Here is a 15,340-nt window from a genome sequence, read left to right on the forward strand (position 1 = left end):
TCCAACCCCTGTATATCACCCAGACAAAACTATGTGCTCAAGACAAAGGCAAGTTACATGCAAAATATCCAAGAGGCAGAAATAGTCTGGCACTATAGTTTAATATTAGCAAAATCCATACATAAGTAAAGCAGTAAAACGTGAAACATTTGCCTAAAAAATATCATGGCTTTGCAGATGATCAAATGCTGTGGTAACTGTGCATAGGTAGTAGTGCTGTACCTGGGTTGAGGGGAGGCAGCTGGTGGGCGCACACCGGCCTCAGATGAAGCTCGGCATCCGCCCTGCGAAACGGTCATAAGGCCGTGCACTGATTGGCGCAAAGCCATGATCTTTTTTATGCAAATGTTTTTCAAGTTTTACACTGCTGCACTTTTGTATGGATTTTGCTAATATTAAACTATAGTGCCAGACTATTAGGGAGATACAACACTGCTTCAAAGAGAAGTAACAGATGCTATCTTCACACCTGCCCCTGGATAAATAAAGGGGAGGGAGGGAGGAACATGGCAGCATCTATAGATATTAAAAATCATGAGTAACTGCAGGGGAAAAAAGTGGCACGTGGTTCCCTTTAGCACTGCTTTGTTGAGTATGCATACAGTAGATTTTGTTACCCAAGAGTGCACATAATATTACTCTGGCGAATTTGAACGTAATGATAGAATCTTGAAGATATCGATGCCGGAACATGGCCATCCGATCATTTGTTTCAATCAATTTCTAGCCAAAATTGGTTGAAGGGTAAATCTCGGTAGCAAGGGCTTTATCACATGCACGGGGATAACAACGATGGACCCCAGAGCCAGTCTCCCCCCAAATGTATGTGTACCCCACCGGGGCCTGTGGTGAGTATTGTATACTCACCTGTCATGTCAGCGTGATTCCTGACCTCCTCCTGTGTCCAGCATCCTTTTAAATAGTCACTGCGAGTGCCTGTACCACATTACACTGGCGCATGTAGTGACTTCACTATATGTGGCCGTCTCAAGGGGTGCATATGTTCTTTATCAAGTATGCATAAGGCTAGGTTCCCACATGAGCCTTACTCCGAGTGGACAGTGTAGTGTTCACTCTGATGGTCCATTTGTAGTCTGGTTGGAACCGGGGGCAGATGTATTTCCTTCTTAGGTTATATAGGGAACGCATCCACTGTCCAAGCAAGATTGTGGACAGCACAAAAATGCAATCTGCTTATTGCAACCAGGGCCACTTCTCTCATGAGGCTAGGTGAAACATTTGCATTAGGTGGCAGAGATTACCGGGGCAGCATTTTCCTACTGTGATTACACTAACAGCATGTAGGCAGAGTAGGAAGAGAACGAAACTCACTGACTCACAGCCAGACAGTGTGTTATTGTGTTGAGCTGCAGCATGTCATGTGAGAACATTAAATGAAGCAAAGCAAATTGTCGGGTGCTGTGCAATCATTCGAAATCGGGTGTGTTTGTGTGTGTGTGGGGGGGGGGGGGGGGGGGGGGGTGCGCATCCTCACAAGTTTGCCTCAGGCAGCAAAAAGTCTAGAATCAGCCCTGATTGCCACAAATACATTGCAGACTCCCTCCCTCAAGGCCTAATGGGAGTTGTGTGGGCTGCTGTTGCTATAGTAACACCACTGCTTTCACTAATTAAAGTGTGCACCAACAATGGCATGTTTAAATATTTCTAAGTTAAGTACAAATTGATAACATGTGCAGAAATTATTTTATCCAATAGAAAATAAAGGAAGCACTAATTATTCAAGGAGCAGTAGAAGAAATACAGGTGGCAGGCTTTTTGGGACAATGATGGCCTGCTGTAAATGGTGGGAAATAGTTCTGAGGTACAAAATGGCAGCTCACACATTCCACACTACGGATGCCACGCCCGTATGTTTGAGACCAGAGCTTACTTTCATGTTGTGTGACTGCGATTCCTGTATCTGACTTGTTGTTGAATAAAGCGGCAGTAACATGTCTGTTCAGTGAAAACGTTTTAATAGGCTGAAGATTATGTTTAACAACTGTTGTTTGCCCGCTGAGGTCATGTTAAATTTGTACAGAAGGCGTTTGTTCAGCTCTATACCTCTTGGCACGTGACTGGAGTCCAGCTGAAGGCCTTCACAGACGCCATTAAAATCTCATTAACAATTTTCACATGGAAGGAGCATTGACATTTGTTTGTTATTCTGTGTACTGTATCTTGTGGCAACACTGTACGGGATGCCCATCAACTTCACTCACAATTATGGCTGGGCCTTTCAGCCTTATGAAAGGGAATATGTACTTCTCCAATGACATAAAATTGTGCAACTTTTATTAACTGGCTGAAAATTTCCTTTCATGAACTGTGAAATAAAGCTTTGTTTTATAAATAAATAGTTTTGGATACTTGGAATAAAGATTCTCTATGCTACATTATAGTTCCTTTCCACGCACAAGAGATTCATGCTAATTAAAAGTAACCCGAGGTGTGAGACCTATAGAAGCTGCCATATTTCTTTCCTTTTAAATAATGCACATTGCCTGGCAGTGCTGCTGATCTTTCTGGTCAGTAGGGTCTAAATCACACACCTGAAACAAGCATGCTGCTAATGTAGCCAGATTTGTCATAGACATCTGTGTGCTTGTTCAGGCTCTGAGGTTTATGGTTGTAACCATAAAACCTGAACCAGCATGCAGATCAGATGTCTCTGACAAAAATCTGGCAAGATTAGCTGCACAGCAGCATTTCAAGAGGACCTGAACTCAGAACGTCCTCTCCGCTCTAAAAGATAAGCAACAGCATAATAACCTTTAAACAAAAACATTTTTGTCACAGCTGATACAAATCCTGCATTACATCTGCACTGTTTCTACTTCCTTCTTTCATGGAAGCAGACATATTGTTAACATCCTGTGCTTTTAAATGAGCTACAACTTGCGATTAGACACAAATGAGGGGGAATTAAACAGGCTAAACTCTCTAAATACATACAGGGTGCATTTCTCTATGTTTTCCTTCTGTGGAAGAGTTCAGGTGTGTGGTGCAGACACTACTGATGCCAAAAAAATCAGCAGAACTGCCAGGCAACTGGTATTGTTTAAAAGGAAATAAATATGGCAGCCTCCATGTCCCCGTTAATTCAGGTTCAGGCACATTAACTCATATGCATTAGAAAAATGAGACGTTGAACTTTAAACTAACCAGTTAGTTCTGATCTCTGTCTTCAATGGTGAGATGCCGCTGGCCTCAGATAGCGAGGACAACTCCTACTTCAAGTGTGAATATTCAGCTATTTCTCAGAGAATTCACCAGTATAGGTGAATTTAACCTCCCTGGCAGTTTGAATATTTCTAGATTTTAGGGTCTAAAAACGGTGCAATTTTTTGGCAAGCTTTTAGACCTTAAAACCAAGGGGGGGAAATCATACCGCAGAGAGATCTGTGGCAGCCCAGCACATTACTTACCTCCCCTGGATCCAGTGCTGCTATTCTTCCTCCCTCCACTGGGTGCCGCTGTACCTCTATAGTGAGACTGCCAGCTGTCATCATGACGACAGGCAGCAATCTCACCAGAGAGATCCAGAGCCCCGAGGACTGGAAGAAGAATGGCTCCCGGTGTCTGGATCCCGGGGGACGTGAGTTAAAATGCCCGCTGCACACAATGCTCTGCCTATACCTCCCGGTGGTTACCATGAGTCAGGCTCGGGGGTTATGGCCCTGAGCTGAATCGAGGTTACCGCCAGGGAGGTGAGGGCTGCAAAGGGTAAAAAGTGTATGTGCAAACAAGTTATTCAAACCCTCAGAACTACTCAGAAACAAAAGAACCCCAGTTTTGGGAATCTTACACTTTGTCCAACTTCTAGCCGTTAATCTTTTTTGCAGTAGCTGTTGATCTTCAGCCTCCAAAGTGTAGGTACTTCAACCTGCTGTCAGTAATATTTTTTCAGTTTACTTTCTCTTTAATGAAAAGAACATGAATAATGCTTCTCTTCCTACATTGCATGCAACATATTGTGTGTAGTGGGGAAAGGTGCTCTTTAGAGTACGTTCACACTAACAGCGTCGCCGTGGGTCGCAATACGTTCCCCCACCACAGCTTGTCGCAAGGGCAATGTAAGTCTATGGCGATGGAAGTAGCGAAATCGCTGCAAGTCTGCCTCAAACGCTGCAGTGCGTTGCTGCATGATCTGTGTCTACCACATGGATAATTCAGCAATGCGATTCCATGGCAACGTGGTAAGTGTAAACAAGCGATCACAGTAGCGGAACACATGCCCAGAGCAATGGGAATCCAGTGACGTTCTTCCTGTCCAGCAGGGAGCATATCACTGAATGGGGTCGGCACTAAGCATATTACCCCATCTGCGAACTCTGCCACAGGGAAAGATGTGAAAGGACATGATGTGTGCCCTGGGCTCTCCTGCTGCAGGACAATTGCACCGCACAACGGGCTTCATTCACTAAACCGTGATAAATCAAATCACCTTATCAAAGATATCACACCTTATCAAAGATATCACACCTTATCAAAGTTAACATATCTTATCAGAGTAGTATAGCGAGCACTACGAACCCGCAGGGGCTCAGGGCAGGACGAGTGTCATTGCCAATTAGCAAGCATAAGTTTGTAGCGCTCACTGTGCTACTCTGATAAGGCATGTTAACTTTGATAAGGTGTGATATCTTTGATAAGGCGTGATATTTGAGTCATCACTGTTTAGCGAATCAAGCCCAATATGTGACATTAGCCTGAAATGAGATGGATAAGCAGCGTCATTTAATGAAAAAAAAAAAAACACTTTAAAGTTGATTTTTGAAGTCATAAAATGCCATTTCTTTGCACAACATTTTAAAACAAAACCTGATTTACAGGTATTCACATTTGTTCATCTGCATTTTATTTATATTTTTCAGCAACTTGAAGAAAAATTAAAAGGGCAGGCTGACTATGAAGAAATCAAAAAAGAGCTCAAGTAAGTCACCCTCCTTTCTTCATCAACCTCTCCTCTCCCTTTCTTATCCATGATATATATACAGTATATATATATTTAATTATTATTTTATTTGTATTATTTTTTTATGACTGGATTTTTTCATGACTGGACATTCGCCTCCCGATGCTGTAATTACAGTATCTGTCACTGTTATTTCTGTTAGAGCCCCGGCAAAGCGTCTTTGAATCTCCAGCCAGGGCTCCTCATTGGTCCACTGTCTGGACCCCCCAAAAAATGGTCCAGACTGTGGACCAATGGGGAGCCCCAGCGGGAGATTCAAAGATGCATTTCCGGGGCTCCAATACACAATAATTACAGTGAGAGTACACTAATTACAGCGGTGTTGTGGCAAATGTTTAGGGAGGCTATTTAAATTGAGAAGGGTGGCTGCGCAGAGGACTTCAGCGATGTGTGCCGGCCTCACGAGGGAGCTCTAGGGGTTTCCTTATTAAAGGAGACCCCCAGATGCAGCAGAGTAAGATGGCGGCGATGCCCAGCGACTCTGGGGAACGAGGCCAGGGTGTTGAAGGACAGCACCACAGGTTAGAACCTCGCTCCCCATCAGCCAGGTAAAACCTGGGTGTCTAGTGGGTCCGCCTTGCTCCCTATATAGAAGAAACCTTTCGAGATAGACTATGAGAGAGGTATGGCTTGATTGAATACAAATGTATTTATAAAAATACAAAACTTTATTGAATACTTGCAAAAAGAGGAACTTCAATCTGATATTATACAACTTCCATTTCATAACTGTGCTGTTTCAAAGGGAATGCATATTTCTTTAATATAGAAATATATACTCTCATTTTGAATTTGATGCTGGTAACACCCAAAAGCTAGGGGCTGAAAGAGGAAAAGAGAAAAAAACTGGAAGAGTTTAGTGCTTAAAAGAACCCCACAGAATTACTTGAGTGAACATCTCACAGAAAAATGGGTTATTTGGCAACAAGTCCGTAACATCATTTGGTATAAAAAGTAGCATTCCACAAAAGCAGAATTTGCTAACCTTGCTCCAACCCTCCACTATATCACAGCATAGCCCAAATGGGGCCTTTCCATTTTTGGTGTTTTTTTATGACAGATTTTTGGGTTTATTATTTCATTCAAACGAGGTTTGCTGGATAACTTATGATAATCCCTCTTGGAGGTCTCTAAAAATACCTCAACAATTCGGGCCTACTTAGTCACACATAGGACTGATAAACTCTCTCCCTATATTCCAGACATGCACATAGACAATATTTTGATATTTCAATCGGAGCCACATTCACAGTTATGTGTAGTGCATTCCCATGTGTACGTTATCTGTAACACACATGGTGTGAACAGGTTAGTGATGATGCCTCCAGGCATGTAACTGCACTTTGTTCATGAACAGTCATGTGGTTCTACAAGATAAGTAAATTGGCAGCAGCCTGCTTTAAATGTAGCTTTTGAAAAAAAAAACATTCTAAACTAAATAATAAAGTGTTAAATAGATAGATATGGCTGGGTAGTGTACTGGTTAAGGGCTCTGCCTTTGACATGGGAGACCAGTTAAGTGAAAAGTCCTTGGGCAAGACTTCCTAGGAGGCAAGACTTGGAGCGATTTTCTGAGCGCTTTGAGTTGAAAAGCTACTGCTAATGTAATGCTATGGGAGTGATCCCACTTGAGCGATGTGATTTTATAAAAATTCCCCATAGCATTGCATTAGCAAAAGCTTTTTCAAATCACTAGCGATTAGAAATCGCTCCTAGTGGGTCTCTGGCCTAACACTGCAGGGTGGCCTCTTGAAAGCGCCCCTAGTGGCTGCAGCTTTTGAGCGCTTTGAGTCCAACAAAGGAAAAGCGCTATACAAATGTTAGGATTATTAAAAAAAAAGTGTGTGTGTGTGTGTAGTTTCCCTTTAAAGGAGAGATCTTCACCAGCTTTTGGCTGACTTGAGTCTCATTGGCTTCAAGTATTTCATATGTTGTCCTGAAATGTAATATTATTGTCTGCATCTATTTCTGCTTTCCTTTTCCCGGTGTTCTGCCTTCTTTACCAATCATTCTTCTTTTTATTTGACAAGTGCTTCCTGCAACCATAAATCATTTTGTCCAAATTACATTCTGAGTGTTAAGAAAACAGTTTCTTTGCTCATAATGCGCCATCACAAAGTTACACTGAAAATGTCTCCATCTCTGATGCTCTGGCTGGGTGTACGCTGCATACCCATTACTGCCGGTGATTACAGGAAATGTGCAGTCACACTTCTTCATGTGGAGACAATACCAGTTTTCAGTCGATGTATTTTTTGTTCGTGATGTATATTAGATTAAATGCAATTATTTTGCATTATTTATCTTTTGGTTTTTAAAGATTGTTTCTATAAAAAAAATCCAATTCTCCAATTATGAGGAAAAATTTTAAAAACTCGGGAAATGTTGCTTGGGTCTATAAATCAAGAATCAAGTCGGTCTTACGCCATTCGATTTTTTTTGAAAGATTTATCAGAATTTTCCACCAATCCTGATTGACTTATTTAGGAAAAAAACAGGAAATTATTTCATGTCATGATCACATTTCCGTTTTTTCTATACAACCATTTGTTTTTAACAAAAAAACAAACAAATAAATCAAATCTTTTGATTGTATCGTGTAAACCAGTTTCCTACTGATTGTGGAGCAAGATTCCTGCAGAGTTCTAATAGTGCTCAACCTTTCCTCTCTCACTAAGCTTCTCCCACAGATCAGCAGCAGTAGAACAAGTGTGGGTTGACAGTAGATGCTGACTAGGCAGCCAATTCAGTGATGACGGTGAGGTTACTGTGCCTCCGGATACAAACACAATTCCGGTCACTAGTAAGATTACACTTGCTTCTGTCAGGCCACTCACACTACCTATGTGTGAATTTAGGATGAAATAAGTGTTTTGCAAGTGCAACCTTACTGGTGCCCGGAATCTGTTTTCTACTGTACTTGGCCTCTCTCCTTGACCTACTCTCACTAAGACTGATGCTCTCCAATACTGCCACTTTTACCAGAAGACTAAGAAGACTATAGTCTATGACAGCTGGCCAGTGGGAGAATGTTAGAAAGGGAAGAAGGACTGGGCAGAGTCTTGCTAGGTCTATGCAATGCTCAGCCTTACTTTCCAACCTGTCAAATGTATTTTTAAAATAATGAAGGCTCCCCCCCCCCTCCCAATGACAGCACACTTTCTGAATGCTGGGCATCTCCTGGGTCTTTGACACCTGGAAGTACACAGAAACGAGCACTCCTGTATCCACAGTGAGGTCAGCAAGAGTTTATAATTGGCCAGAAACAGAAAGCCACCCCTACCATTAACAATAGAGGAAGTACCAAATGATGCAAAAAAGACTTTTAGCTTTAAAAATATAACTTCTGACTGACCGTAACTTTATATAGTTACATGGTTAGTTTGGTTGAAAAAAAAAGACATCCCTCCATCAAGCTCAACCAGGAAGAAAAAAAATCCTGAACCTGCACATATCAGGGGAAGGCAAAAAACATTACAAGGCCTGGAGCGATTAGCCTTAAAAGGGAAACAAATCCTCGACTCCAGATGGCAGTCAGATAAATCCCTGGATCAACTCTTCTGTGATTTACCTAGTAATTATAGCAGTGGATGCCCTTTATCTCCTGTTTCACAAAGATCAAATGTAGGAGGGCTTTTTGGTCTCTTTTAGCCCCTATACTTTCCTAGTGGTTATGGGTCACCCCGAGCTGCTTGGGTATTCTAAAGATCAAGTGTGATTTTACAGCCCAGCCAGACTGCTGCCTGCAGGTAGAACCTCGTATTGCAACTCACATATCCCTCTATAATGTTTATCTAGGATCCTTGTATCAAAAGTATTGTAGTCCTCAAACAATATAAATGTAGAATAAATGTCTTTCTGCTGTTTCCAGGGAGTGCAGGTGGGTCTTGTTGCCTGTGGAATTGCTAGAAGCAGCACTGCATTGTTTACTTACACTGGAAAGTTATTTAGATTCTATGTGATGCAGTGTAATTCATGGTAAAGTTTTACTGCATTTATTAACGTGTACAACAGAGCAATTCTTAAATCCCATGAACGGATCTATGTATTCCCACATAGTCTGCTCCTTTCATAGACTGGGGAAGAGGAGGATCTATGAATAATGGTGGTATTTAACTATGACTCTTATGCAAATTTGACTCCCTTGCAGCTACACCAACAAATATATACACTTTCTGACAGCTTTAAATGTTATATCCTTATTAACATTTAATTTTATGCCACAGCGTGGCCTGCCGGGAATGAGATATACATTATTTAAATGACCCATAAGAAAGACGTATTTTATCTAGAGAAGGACGAGTGTTGTGGAACATTATCTGATTGTGGAGACAGTTGGGGAAGTTTGCGGGAGTTCGGCAATGTGGAGAGCCAGGAGGGCGATGATGCAGATATACAGCGGAAATGGGGACACGGAGGATAATAATAACCTTCCCTTGTTGCTTCTTCCAGCATTCTGAAGTCCATGGAGTTTACCCCGTCGGAAGGATCAGGTGGTCAGGTAAACTGTATATTTCCTCCTGATATTTAAGCTTTGGACAAGCTGTTTCCCATTTATCAAAGTATGTTAAATATAAATTCTTCATTTTCTCCAATCAATCAATGGCTTTCACAGCGTTAGATGTTTTACCAGTGCAGCTTAGACTCTGATTGCTTGCTGATGAAAGCCAAAGCCGTTTATTATATTTTACAAGCTATGATACATCAGCCGTTTTGTGTTGTGTTTTGTTTTCCACGCCCCCTTTTTTTAAAAGGTTATTAAAGTGGACCTTCACAGGACAGAAGGCCCGCCTAGAGCAATGCACCCTGTATGTATTTAGAGAGTTTAGCCTGTCTTACTTCGCCTCATCTGTGACTAATCACAAGTTGCAATTTGATCCCTCAGCTGTGTCAGCTGGCTGCCACGGCAGATAAGCTCATTTGAAAGCACAGGATGTTGACCCTATGTCTGCTTCCATGAAAGCAGGAAGTAGACCCACTGCAGATTTAATGCAGGCTTTGTATCAGCTGTAACAAAAATTTTTTTTTTCTTAAAAGGTTCTTATGCTGTTGCTTATCTTTTAGAGCAGAGAGGAAGTTCTGAGTTCAGGTCCGCTTTAATGAAGATATGCAGTGGAAATCTACTGATTTGGCTTAAACATTCAATCGTGAACAGAAACATTACTTTTTTTCCTAATAATTCCCTGCACACGATTGAATGTTTGAAGTGAGCTCAGGCTGACATCACAGCTTTTTAAGTGCCCATACACTGGAGGTCTTCATCTTTTGACCCCAGCATATTCCCTGAAATAAGTCTTCGCACAGTATATTGATTGAAAGTTTGAACAGGTGCGGCAAGGAATGGGGGATGGATGGAGGCCTAGGGCTGTCAGTTAGTTTGCAGATTTCTGCTATAATCTGATCTAAATCAAGTTGGACAAGGTAGAACAATGATTGTTGCTACCTGATGAGTTTTTATTTGGGGAGTGATTGATCGCTTGCCAGATCAGACCATCGGCAATACATGTATGGCCAGCTTTTTACAGATTACATGGTGGCAAGTAAATCTAGCAGGTATCTGTCCGATCTGCAGAATACATTAATGGTACAGTACCGGGATCCATCTATCATTTCCAATAGCCACAGTGTTTGATCGGAAATGATCAGTCTTGCCCATTAACGTCTGAATTCCAGCTAACCAATCAGGTCAATGGGATGGATCTACAAAAGGGGGTGGGACACAGGATTATAGGGCTGGGGGGGCACATCCATTTCTTTTCCCATGTGGGTCAGCTGAGGGATGCCACGAGGAGCTGCAGACATTATTAGACCAGCAGTGCATTAAAAGTATTAATTCAGTTTGTGGCAGTGGACAGTATAAAACGGTAGGACATACGCACCAGACCAGATGTCTGATCCAATAACTATACCTAACACAGTTCTATGCAAAAACTTATTAGAGAAAAAGTACATTTAAAGTGTTGCTACTTTTGTTGCAATGCAAATGGTTTGCAAATTGAAACTGAGCCGATCAATCTCATTATTTAAACACAAGGAAAGGCAAATACTGGCAAGCAGCACCTGGCTATTTCAATCATTTTCAGGGTAAAGCCAGTCAGCAAATTTAAAGGCACAGCAATTGCGCCTGGACATGCAGTTCTAGATCTAGTAAGCAATTCAGTATATCAGCACACCATCTTTCAAAAAGTCACGCTCTTTATTGAGCCGTCATATCCATAGGAATGAAGCCGACAATTGTTTCGGGGGCAGCGCAGGGTCCCCCTTTAAAGGCGTGTGGTAATCACGCCTTTAAAGGGGGACCCTGCGCTGCCCCCGAAACAATTGTCGGCTTCATTACTGTGGATATGATGGCGCAGTAAAGAGCGTGACTTTTTGAAAAACGGTGTGCTGATATACTGAATAGCTGATCTCAACTGTGGCATTTGCCTATTCCACAATATCAAGCACCCGAACCATATCAGGTGGTGTGCCCACACATCACCCTTTCAACTGCTAGATCTAGTAAGGGCTGAACCAGTTACACTATCTCCTAAAAGGAGACATTCAGTTCACATAACAATGTGGCAGTCTCCATGTCCCCACCTTCCACTGCTATGTGACCTAAGAGCTACATTACCTGTGGGCTGCTATAAGCTTCAGAGGTTAGCAGTACAGGTGGAGTCCCAAGCAGTGCCGTCGCCTGGGACCACCAACCGCACGCTACACCATAGGGGGCAGAGTGAGCAGCCCTCCCCAGTGCCCTCAACACCAGAGAAACCACCCACTGCTTCTACCCAAATTAAACACAAACTTAAAGAGAATCTGGGGGGTACTTACCTAGGGAGGGGAAAGCCTCTGGATCCTAAAGAGGCTCTCCACTTCTTCCTTAGTAGAGGGGATCCAGTGCTGGGACCCCCCTAAGAACTCCTTGTCGACGTGCACACATGCGCAGTAGCGGCTTTCCACTCTGGCTCCGGCGAAAATGGCTGAGCCTGATCGTTTTTCGCTCTACTGTGCAGGCGAGAGCCTTATGAGCCTGCGCAGTAGAGCGGACCCGATCAGGCTTGACTATTTCCGCATGAGCCCGAGCAGAGAGATGCCACTGTGCATGTGCGCAGCTGCAACGGTAAATATTATTGCCACTCTGTGTCTGATAGAGCCCAGCACTGGATCGCTTCTACTGAGGAGCAAAGGGGAACCTCTTTAGGGTCCTTTTACACTTAATCAGTTGCTGTCCGTTATAATTGAAAATAAACAGATTTTCAAAGTAATGCCCATGTTATCCTATGGCCTCTTTTATACTTAAAGCGTTTTAACTGAAATCTTCTTCCCAATGCACTGCTATGGAAAAAACGCGTATTAACGCACACCAACTGATTAAGTGTAAACAGGGCCTTATAGGATGCAAAGGCTTCTCCCACCCGAGAAAAGTATCCCCCGGGGGCTTTTTTTTACATATACATATTCTCTTTAAGGAGAGACAAATGCGCAATCTCGTTATTTTCTGATTTTCATCGGTTCAGTTTCAAACTGCATGTCATTTCCACCAAGCTCAGAAATTGTTTTAAAAAATAAATTACGACAAGATGGTCAGCAGAATTTTCTGTACGTTAAGAGAGAGCCCAACGTTGCTAATAAATTTCATCACATAATTCTTAATAAGTATGCAGTTAAATAATCTGCACTTTAGAATCTGTATATGGATTTAGGTGAGAATAATCCTCCTGTAAAAGCAGCAGTGTTTTCCTCTTGTCCTGGTGTTATGAATATGCCGCAGTACATGTAAACATAATGTGGTTGATGATCCGTTAATTTTCATTGGCCATGTTGTTTAGGATGCGTCAAAGCCATTGGAGGTTTTGCTCTTGGAGAAGAATCGCTCTCTGCAGTCGGAGAACGCCACGATGCGCATTAGCAACAGCGACCTGAGCGGTAAGTTTGTTTTGCTGACTCCAGTAAGTGACAAAAACGAATGTGCTGCGGAAAGCTATGTTAGAGACATCTGACAGCAAGATTAATGAACTACACCATCCGCAGGTATTGTTTGACTCATAAGGAGTGTAAGCCGGAGAACAGAACACGTCTCCAAGACCTCGTTGGCACTGCTTTAAAAATAAGACTAATTACCTTTAGAGAATGGCAGCGTTGTAAAGTGATATGCTACAAAATTACATGCTTGTTTCCCTTCCTGCCTTCTGGGGAAAGGTGGGTAAACAGAATACGCTCCCTTAAAATCAAAATTAGCATAATTAAAGGGATATTCCACTTTAACTGAAGCATGACACACCTGCTTCATACCGCTCAGTATTGTAGTTTGCTAGGGACCTGTATTTTCCACATAATAGTCTTTGTCTCCCTTGTCACTTGCTGTTTGGTAAGGCAGATTAAGGGGAGTTGTAGACAAACAGATCTGTCTGTGAGAATGATAGATGTCTAGCGATGTCCCCACTTTATTTATGTGACATGGTGGCGGCAGCATCTGCTGCAGGCGGGTCCATACACAGCACTGATGCACGTGAGGAGAGATGACCATTCTCTTCCCTCCAAATAAGAAACCAAACTTTATTGATCAGACAGACTTTAGCAATGTGTCTGATTTTCTATGCATGCAATAACGAAAGCTTATTAAAACTTATCACATTATTGCTAATGCCCATGTGGCCTACTTTTCATGGCTATTGTACAAATCTGTCACATCTCTTGGATTTATCAAGCTTATATAGTCACCCTTAATTGTTCATTATAGTATTAGTGCATTGCAAGGGAATGTGTTTGAATGAATAAGCTTCCATCACAGTTTGCACTGTACCCTTAGATTTCACCTGTCATCGTGCTCACAATTAGCTTGACAAGTTGGCATTAAAGAGGGCTCTGCCACCAGAAATTCTCTAATATGCTTCCTTGGCCTATAATTACCTTAATGCGGAATTCTAGTCAAAATTACCACTCTACTCCAGTAGGTTTGACTCATTGGGCCTGATTCACAAAGCGGTGCTAACCCAGTTAGCACGCCTAAAAGACTTTAGGCGTGATAACCATTGCACCATGCTGGTGAAAAGCCAGTTTAGGTGTGATAAGTTTAGGCATGCTAAGTTTAGATAAGTTTAGATCGCACTCAAAGTCCCGCACGCAAAGCAGCGCCATTAAACTCTATGTGAAGTGCACCAGACTTTGCTACCGCAAAACTTTTGATCAGCTGTGCACTGCGGTGCTAACCCAGTTGGTGCTTAAACTTATCATGCCTAAACTTATCACACCTAAACTTAACATGCCTAAACTGAGTTTAGGCATGATAAAGGGCTTTTCACCAGTGTGCTAACTGTTAGCACCGCTTTGTGAATCAGGCCCATTATGTTAATTACTTCAGTAAGACTGCTGTTTAAAAAAAAATAGTGCCTGAAATAGTTAAAAATATTTCCTTTCGCTTTCGCCCTAGAGCCTAGGGCTTTTCTTCTCATATACAGTATACTATCTGCAGGGGATTTTGTGGCTACAGGAGATAAGACAAATAAAGCAAACTGTGCATGGACTCTTTCTACAGCATATGACTAATGTGATCTGATTCCTCAGGATCATATCTCTCCCCCCCCCCCCCCCCCCCCCCAGTTGAGCAAAATACATACAATTCCAGCAACTAGCTCTGTGGCTGCCCAAATGTTGCAGTAATACAGAAGGTTGGCCCTCTTCACAAGAATCAAGATTTCAGAATACTTACACTTAAACACTGTTCCATATAGCTAAGTTAATTAAAAGTAATATCTATTTACATAACATTCTAAATTCCTGAATCAGATCAGTTTTGCTCAGAGACAGTATAGTGACTACTCAGAAATTACAGACATCTGAAGAAGGGTGTCTGCTTTTAGTTAGAGTGGAAAACCCCAATAACTATCCTCTATAAATGAGGTGATTTTCTTGTAATCTGCCATTGATTGGCTGCCACACAGTGAGACAAGCATTGCAATCTCTGTAGCATAGATGACTTGAGCAGCTGAAGTTGTAGGGGGTTTTCTTGACATGATTTGTGATTGGAAGCCTCAGAAAGCTATTTCCTGTCATGATTATCCATTGAAGTTGCCCCGGTATTGTTGTAACAGTCACATGACCTGGCTTATTGCTAATATCTTTGTATTTTTGGCTGTTAAAGATCTTGTTTTGGTAAAGTTGCATCACTAGGCTGCTCTCGAGTGTAAATGTTTGCTGTGGACCACACAACTGACTGTGTATACAATAAGTTGATATCGTTGTTGAGAATTCTATTGTTTGTATGACACGGTGATCTGTACTGAAGGGGTGAAGTGATATGTCATAGGACTTCTCCAGGCTGCATCAAACTGTACAAGAAAGGTACAAACATGTAATGCGTGTGGTTCATTTTGGGGG

General features: G+C 42.1%; 1 protein-coding gene and 1 long non-coding RNA gene across 5 annotated transcripts in view; both read left to right on the forward strand.

Annotated features, from left to right (window-relative positions):
- Positions 1-15,340, forward strand: part of LOC137547082 (uncharacterized) — a 554,567-nt gene that overhangs the window by 341,674 nt on the left and 197,553 nt on the right. The window lies entirely within an intron of this gene.
- Positions 1-15,340, forward strand: part of CUX1 (cut like homeobox 1) — a 541,156-nt gene that overhangs the window by 328,263 nt on the left and 197,553 nt on the right. For all 4 annotated transcript variants that reach the window (XM_068270260.1, XM_068270261.1, XM_068270263.1 and 1 more), the window contains 3 exons: positions 4,878-4,936; positions 9,431-9,479; positions 12,793-12,889. In XM_068270260.1, the coding sequence (XP_068126361.1) occupies positions 4,878-4,936; positions 9,431-9,479; positions 12,793-12,889 (205 nt within the window). The remainder of the gene's footprint in view (positions 1-4,877; positions 4,937-9,430; positions 9,480-12,792; positions 12,890-15,340) is intronic.

The sequence above is a fragment of the Hyperolius riggenbachi genome, chromosome 2 (genome assembly GCF_040937935.1).
Source record: "Hyperolius riggenbachi isolate aHypRig1 chromosome 2, aHypRig1.pri, whole genome shotgun sequence".
Lineage (NCBI taxonomy): Eukaryota > Metazoa > Chordata > Amphibia > Anura > Hyperoliidae > Hyperolius > Hyperolius riggenbachi.